The 8,505-nt window shown below is 42.2% G+C and overlaps 1 gene segment (V, D, J or C); it reads left to right on the forward strand.

The window, feature by feature from the left end:
* Positions 1-2,533: 2,533 nt before the first annotated feature.
* On the forward strand, positions 2,534-6,379 carry LOC113831712. The segment is given in 3 exon segments: positions 2,534-2,579; positions 2,681-2,983; positions 6,045-6,379. Coding segments are annotated over 3 exon segments (684 nt in total).
* The last annotated feature ends 2,126 nt before the right edge of the window (positions 6,380-8,505 follow it).

Raw genomic sequence — 8,505 nt, forward strand, 5'->3', positions numbered from 1 at the left:
TTCCTTTCTTATTTGAGACAGGCTTTCTCTGTGTAGGTATGGATCTTGTCCTAGAACTTCCGATTAGAACACTCTTGCCTTGAACTCACAAAGATCTGCCTGCCTCTGCCTGCTAAGTACAGGGATTAAGGCATGCACCACCACTGCCTGATCTTACCATTTATTTTCAATTCTAGGTGTCACTCGCCAATCATTTTGCAAGAATTTGCATTAAGCTACATATTTGAAAACAATTGCTTCAAGTAAACATCAGGATTCAACATTCATAACTTTGTTAGTCCTTTTAAAATTATCAAAATTTTATTATAATGGCCTCTGTCAAAGCACAATGAAGTGAGGGGTTGAATTATATCACAAATATATAATAATAGGTAATTCTTTCATTCTTTCCCCAAAACTGAGTTTTGTCTCTATCATTTTCTCTAGGCAATTATAAGTAGAGTACTTTCACAACAAAACTCATTATACAACAGCAGGAACTGCAAACAAGGTCTCCCTCTACTCATAAAAACCACCCCAACCCTAACCTTGCAGCTCTGGCTGAGGAGCCCAGCCCTGGATTCCCAGTCTTCCCATTCATTGTTCAGCATTGAACACACAGCACCTACCAAGGAGTTGAGTGTTAGAGGAGATATACCAGTTGCTTCTAAATAAAACAGTTTTAAGAGTTTCTTAACCTGAGTCCTGTAAAGATCAAATATGGTCACTCAAATTCCTCCCGTATCCAACTTTCACTGCCCCCACAAGCTAGTGAGTTCTACAACTTTTATAGTGTTACCTGTGTGTTTGTGTGTAACACTATGAGTAAAGTTAGAGTTGTGTATATGTACATATGTTTAGGGCAGTAAACTTGGAATTGAATAATTATAAGAAAACTTGTCCTTGAAATAAATTGATTATTCCTCTCTCAGAGGTCATTGATTACTGGTTTTTCTTCATTTATGGGTGGGAATCTGTGAAGTTTAACCCTATGTTATGGACGTCCAGTTTAGAGATCTATATCATCAAGATTTCATGGGATCACTATCCCTCTCCTGTGTAGAAGATACCATCTCACAGTGGCATCCTGGTCCTCTAGACCTTGCCCTCTTTCTGTCCCCTCTTAAGGACTTCCCCTAAGCTTTTGGTGTTGTGTTAACATTGAAGATGTATCCAGTGTAGTTGTGCATCCTTGGGTCACCTATTCTCCAAAAGTTTGCCTGATATGGATCTGTGTAATGGTCTCCATTCTCAATTAAAAAACATCATTAATGAGGGCAGTAGAACTTTTATCTGAAGTTACAAGGATATATTTAAAAATAAACTTAGAAAGTGTGTGTGTGTGTGTGTGTGTGTGTGTGTGTGTGTGTTACAAGCAGGGTCCCAATGAAGGCCAAAGTGTTTATAGTGGGGTTGGTGTTTATCTTTCTGCTTGGGTATCATGCAGGCAGAATATATTTTCGTTGTGGTATAGTATGATATGGAATAGTATGCTATTATATTTTTGTCACTGTCTGTATTGTTTATAGAGAAAGGCTTTATTTAAGTAACCAGGTCCTTCCACATTCTGTCTCCAGCTCCAGTACAGCTCTCCATATAGACAGTGGGCTTACTGCCCCCTGTTCTATTGCATTAGATAAGAGTTCCACACATAGGAAAACATTCAGTTTTATTGCCATATTCTAACTGGTGGTCTCATGAATGATCTATGCCTGACTGACTGTTACCTGTGCACACCACAGATTCTGCTAGATCTTAGGGTGGTTGGATCATTTCCTATGTGAAAACTGTTGTAAGAAGTTTTACTCTTTAGCATGGCAGATTTCTGTATATCATTCCTCATAGGCTGATAATGGTTTTGCCTGGTGATGTCATCTTTAACTCTTCTGTTTGACTCTTTCTTCCAGCAGGCTTTGTTTCCACAAAGTTTCAGTCACTCCAAGGTGCATAGTTTCTACCATGATCCTGAGATCTGAAGAGCGGAAAGAGGGGAATCTGTGATTAGTACATAAAATAAATGAAAGAATTTAATAAAACAATACTAAAAAAAGAAATGGAGTTCCCAACCTCAGGGGGCAGCTACACTTAGGGCTGGAGCTGACTCAGGCAGTGCTCAGTGCATCATGGCTGAGGTCAACACAGCAAAAAAAAAATTGCTCCAGAGCATGTAACAGAACAATGCCCACTGCCCTCTACAACACAGGGCAGGAAGAACTGGGCTGAAATTAACCCTAAAATACATCTTTTATTTGTGAGTATTAAAATAAATAGATGATATTTAATGTGTACCAAAAACATAGCAGAGTACGACACAATAAAATTTCCTGTCATTATCTTGGTGGTCAGACTCTCTTAGCACATTTAGAAAGAAACTAGAGCATGTCATCTCTCCCCTCCAGCTACAGAGCTTACTATATAGCAGGAAGACATGCAAATATGGCCTCTCACTTTTCATGAAAACCAGCCCAGCACTGACCCTGAAACTCAGGCAGAGGAGCCCAGCCTGGATTCCCAGGACTTCATTCAGTGATCGGAACTCAACACAGATCACGTCATGGATTTGGGGCTGATTTGGGTTTTTCTTGTTGCTCTGTTAAAAGGTGATTTATAATGGAGAGATATTGAGTGTGTTAGTCGACACAATCAGGATAGATCCCGAGTCTTTATGGCAGTTTACTGATGTGATTCTCTGTGTTTGCAGGTGTCCAGTGTGAGGTGCAGCTGGTGGAGTCTGGGGGTGGCCTGGTGCAGACTGGGGGGTCCCTGGGACTCTCCTGTGCAGCCTCTGGTTTCACCTTCAGTGACTACTGGATGATTTGGCTCAGACAGTCTCCAGAAAAGAAACTGGAGTGGGTTGCGAATATTAATAAAGATAGCAGTGTCACAAACTATGCACCATCCGTGAAGGGCCGGTTCACCATCTCCAGAGACAATGCCAAGAACTCCCTGTACCTGCAAATGAACAGTGTGAAGACTGAGGACACAGCCACTAGACACACAGTGAGTGATCTCAGTGTGAACCCAGACATAAACCTCACTGTGAGGCCGCTCACGGCCACCAGGGTGCGCACAGCACACACTGAACACAGATCCATCCCAGGAGATTATGCAGACAGGATTAGAGGAAGCACACATCAGGTGTCTGGGCTGGACTTTTTCTTGCTGTTTTCTGGAAATTCTCTCTCCACGTGTGATGTGAAGGGATACAGTGTCCTCAAAACAGTACATGTTCTCTTTGTACTATTTTAAAAATATGAAGTACAGTCCCCATAACAAGATGCAAACCGAAAGCTATGAGGACATAAAGGACATTAACACAGTCACTGAAATCACATGATAAGGAATTCCTGGACTTTCCTGAGTCCTTTCTTACTCTAGGCAGAGTCTTGTTCGGATTTCTTGATTATAATACTCATAAATTTGTGTTTAAGTGAAAACCAAGGGGAAGGTGGGGCCCAGATCTTTACCGTCATCCCTAGCAGGTCGGGAACCTTCCCTGAACCTTTCCTCCTCTCCTCTAACTGAGGACTGTGTGCTGTAATCCAGATGTGACCCAGATGTGCTTTTAGCTAATTCAGTTTATTACTGCATGACTTTCATCTCTGTTCATCGTGGAAATTTGTTTAAACTGATCCCTTCAGTTGTTGAAAGATGTGAATCAGTGTGGTAACTATGGTTTCAACACTGGGGGCCAAACAGATTGGTCACTGAAGCTTAGGGACAGGTCATTTGTGTTGAATTGATGAGCTTCATGTTCAGTGAGAAACCCTATATTAAAGAAGGGTTATAAAGTGAGAGGGGAAAGACAGCCAATACCAACTCTTGCCTCTGTATGTGTGTATACACACAAGCACACTCATCTGTATACTCAACTGTACAATACCACAAGATTTTAAAACAGCACAGAGAGGGAGGGAGGGAGACAGAGAGAGAGAGAGAGAGAGAGAGAGAGAATATTAATGAAAGAAAATAGTAAGTGGACCTGAAGAAATAGTCTGAAGATCCAAAACAAAAGAGTCAGCATTTGGTTCATCAATTTGCCTTATTTTGGTCTTCCATAAAATACCAATTTTTGGAATTTCTACATGAGTTTTTTCACAGGTAGACCTTGCCTTACAGACTATAATACTCTACTCCAGAAACCATCAATGGTTTAAGAACTCTACATGTGTGGCATTTCCATGAAATACCATGTTGTCTCGCAATATGTAACATGCAGTTTCTATGTCACAGTGTGGATAAATCTGGAGGAGATTGAAAGTGAAAAGAAACACAGACTATTATCTCATACATCACATTTCCATCTCAGTGAGAGTGAAGGACAGATAAATCCTAGAGATGCACTGGAGAATGAGGTCGAGGACCTGGGAACATGGGTGTGCACAGGGAATGCATGGATTTCTTTGTGTCTGAAGTTATGTTAGGAAGTAGAGAGCTGGGGACTCCCCAGCATTGTGAACACTGTAATTGTCAGGTTTCAGCTCACATAAATGGTTGCTCATGTGAATTTCACACAGACCTAGAACTTGATGAAGATAGAGAATTAAATGACAAACAGTGATTTGAATTGAAATTAATAAATCTATGAATGGTACAGTGAATACATCTCCCATGGAGAAAAAAACACATTTGAATTCTGAATGAGGCTGTGAGTTCATGCCAGAGAGAGAGAGAGAGAATCACAGAGGACACAAGAGATAAAAATGTCCATTCTCTTTCCTGTGTGAGATGTAGAGAGAAACATCTAATTCCAAGTCTCTAAGCTATGTCACTGACTGTGACAGATCTGTGCCCCCTCAGACCAGAAATCATTTAGCATCATGATTAACATTATGAGAAATATTGAAACATCTAACACAGGAGAGATCAATATCTGGAAAGAGCAACAGCTAAATGCTCAGTAGAGGAACTGTTTCACATGGCACAAGAAGTCACCATTGTTTATGTAACTATCATGCTAATAGCAGAAGTAAACAATAATTTAAAGCATAGTCTGAAATTATCAGAAAATTATGTTATTCTGAAGTCTTTTCTTCCCTATTTCTAAGTCATGGACTGGCTGTGACACAGGACTTTGTTCTGGGCACAGGGAGCCATCATGATGCTCTGACTATCAGCCTGGGGCCAGCATGCTGCAGGGAGTCACTGTTCCATCAGGGGGCGCCAAATAGACTTTATCCTTGAGCAGGTGCACAGGAGGCCAGAGAGCACTTCCTGTGAGCCCTGGCTTCCTCTCCCAGCCCAGTGTGCAGAAGAAACTGCAAGACCTTGGAGCTGGCAGTTGTTGGCTTAAAACAACAATAGTCACAAGAAAAAAGGCAGACTGCTTTGCTCTTTAACATCACTGAACCTGTGAAGAAATCCCTGGGCCCTGTGAGCTGTGACTTTCATCATTCTCTGTCCTTCTTCCCTTTCTCCAGGATGCTCAGCATCTGAGAGAATTGAGATAACTGACCATGTCTCTGCTACAGGTTATGTTTTCTGTTGCTGCTGTTTTTAAAGTTTTCAGAAATAGATGGCAATGTAAAAATGAAGCTACTAATGTTGAATGAATAGAATATCAAATATGTGAGGCAGGAGATTGACAGATTAGTAAAGTCAATGAAATACAACTCTCTTCCATGCAATTATAGACTGCATAACTGCCAGCCTGCAGATGACACATAATGTTCATTGCTGAAATCACACAGTTCTCATCAGATGTGCTGCCTACTGAGGACCTGGGTCTTCTCATATGGGCTCCTGTCTATGGTGAGCAGAAGTGAACTTCCCTGAGACATCCTGTGTATCTCATCTCAGACTGGATCCCCCTGAGACCCATAATTTAAGTCCTCCATCAGAGTCAGCTCCTGGTGAGGGAATGCAAATCTCTCCTGGCTCCACCCAAGCAGAGGTTGAAAAAGGCAAACCTGGGCCTGGGCACTCACTGGTGTGCAGCCATGGCCCTGTTTGCCTCCTCATTCCTGCTGCTGATTGGGCCTGCTTGTGAGTACCATGGATTCCTACTGAATGGACTCCCATAATTCACTCTGTGCCAACCTTACCTTCTACTTTTTCCTCCACAGATGTCTTGTCACAGGTTACACTGAAGGAGTCTGGCCCTGGGCTGTTGCAGCCTTCCCAGACTCTCAGTCTGACCTGCTCTTTCTCTGGATTTTCACTGAGCACTTCTGGTATGAGTGTGAGCTGGATCCGCCAGCCCTCAGGGAAGGGTCTGGAGTGGCTTGCAATCATTTATTGGGATGATGATAAATACTACAACCCAAACCTGAAGAGCCGGCTCACAATCTCCAAAGACACCTCCAACAACCAGGTATTCCTCAAGATTGCCAGTGTGGACACTGCAGATACTGCCACATACTACTGTGCTCGGAGAACACAGAGACACAGCCTCGGCTGACAGCTGTACAGTATCCCAGGCTGGTTCTCAGCTCTGTCACAGCGTTGGGAGAGGGCAAACATTTCCTCCTAGCTTCTGTGGTTTCCTCTCCATTCTGAGTTTCATATCCTTGGCTTCCTGTTATACAAACGAGGCCCCTTTTTATAATTGTTTAGATAGGAAAATCTGTCTGTTGTATTTTATGAAGACTAAGAGTTTGTGGTCCCTAATCCAGGTGGTTCCACTAAATCTTCACGGATTAATCTTTGGAGATGATAGCAATTTATTGGTCTACACAGTTATCATTCACTAAGCTTATAACAAAGACATCCAAGTCTTTGAAAGTTTTTGGCAGCCATGAGCTGCATCTAAGTAGGTGGAGGCTGAAATTAGGGAAAATATGTCTAGAGAGAGAAGAGAGCCACCTGAGGACAGAGACAGCATCTTCCATTCAGAAAGGTTTATGGCAAAGAGATCACTCCATCATCCTTAAGTCTTTACATGCAAACATACAGCCTTGATGATAGAAATGATAAATTAGAAAAGAAGACGGAATCACAGTCTACCGTTTCTGAAATTGTGGTTCTTTTTCAAGTGTGAAAACATTTTGTAGAGATGCCAAGTGATCTGTAAGTAGCAGGCTGTGATTCATCATCTTCCTGTTGTTGTAAGGCTTTGTGTCCCAAAGGCAGCGCCAAGAGTTGACAAATGACTTTATAAACAGTGTCCAACAATTGTGCTGCTAACTCATTTCCCCATGAGTGGCTAATGATACAACTAGATGCAACAACACCTAAAGAAACGACTGTGGTTTATGAAGATCTTCTAAACAATTCAGGTACAGCTTACCTTTGTCCTCAAATTATCACTCACAATCACCAGGCAGACGATGAAGAAGAGAAAGAGGTCCCATTATGAGAGGACTGTGAGACCACAGACAAACTTACATAAACAGGTTCCTAAGACCAGCAGGGGGCGCTGCAGACCCACCAATCCCTAAGAAGTAAAGGGCAGTAGAAGTAGAACAGGAAGTTGTGCACTGAGATTTCAAGGGACTGTATGGATTTCATTGTCAACATCATACATGTAGAGCTCACTGTGTAGTTGGCATGTGAGATCTCCATGCTCTACACTGAAGAGGTTCTTTGTTAACCAGAACCAATGTGTGAACCCACCAAATGCCACATTGAATTCCTATTGCCATTGTAGAGGTACAAACCATTTATAAGCATAGATTAAATAATTGTGGGCCTCAGGACCCTGAGAAACATTTTGGGAAAAAATGTCCCAAGGCTTGAAAGCTGATTTCAGGGGTGTCCTTAGTCCTGCTGATCACTCACTGGTATGGCAAAGACAGCAGTTTCTAATGCTCTGTGCTATTGTCTTATTGGGCCAGGATGATCTCAGTGGACTTCTCTTCATCGCATATATGGGTGACCCTAAGGTGGTTCAGGTGCTCCTTGAACCATTAAAAAATGGTGTTTCTGCATTACAAACCTGGATGTGGTGAACTGAGTCTCAGTGGGATGGAAGATCTCTGTGTGAACAGTGCCAGGATGGAGCACAAAATGATTTCTTCAGACACATTTGAAGCTCAGACCTCCAGACCTCGATGTCTAACACAGAAGTTAGACAACGAGGTCTGGAGGTCCTCCTGATCTGTTTCAAACAGGATCAGCTCTGATCTAATAACTACCCTCCCTCATGAATATGTAAATTGCAGGTTCTGGTTGTGAGTAAATAATGTCCCCATGCCCTACAGCAGCAGGCTATTACCCCATTGCCCCCAGTCCAGAGCAGTTGAACACAGCCTACATGGAGCTCAGAAGCCTGACATCAGAGGACTCTGCCATCTACTACTGTGCAAGTCACAGAGCCACAGCTCACATCTCAAGTGTGTCAGAAACTCTGAAGAAAGAGGAAGCTGAAGAGCAACCTGAAGACTTGCTCAAAATTGTGGTTATGTTTTGATGAAAGTAAATACAGGACTAAGAATTAATTCTCTTTGCACAACAAATGTCCCTAGGCACCCTGAATGCAAGAATCAGGGAGCCTGCAGTTTAAAATTAGTAATGTTGATCCATATATTTCCATGGCGATGTCAATGTCAGCATGTGTGTCTAAAATAGCATCAATTATCTTGGAGG

Source organism: Cricetulus griseus, chromosome 5 (genome assembly GCF_003668045.3).
Source record: "Cricetulus griseus strain 17A/GY chromosome 5, alternate assembly CriGri-PICRH-1.0, whole genome shotgun sequence".
Classification (NCBI taxonomy): Eukaryota; Metazoa; Chordata; class Mammalia; order Rodentia; family Cricetidae; genus Cricetulus; species Cricetulus griseus.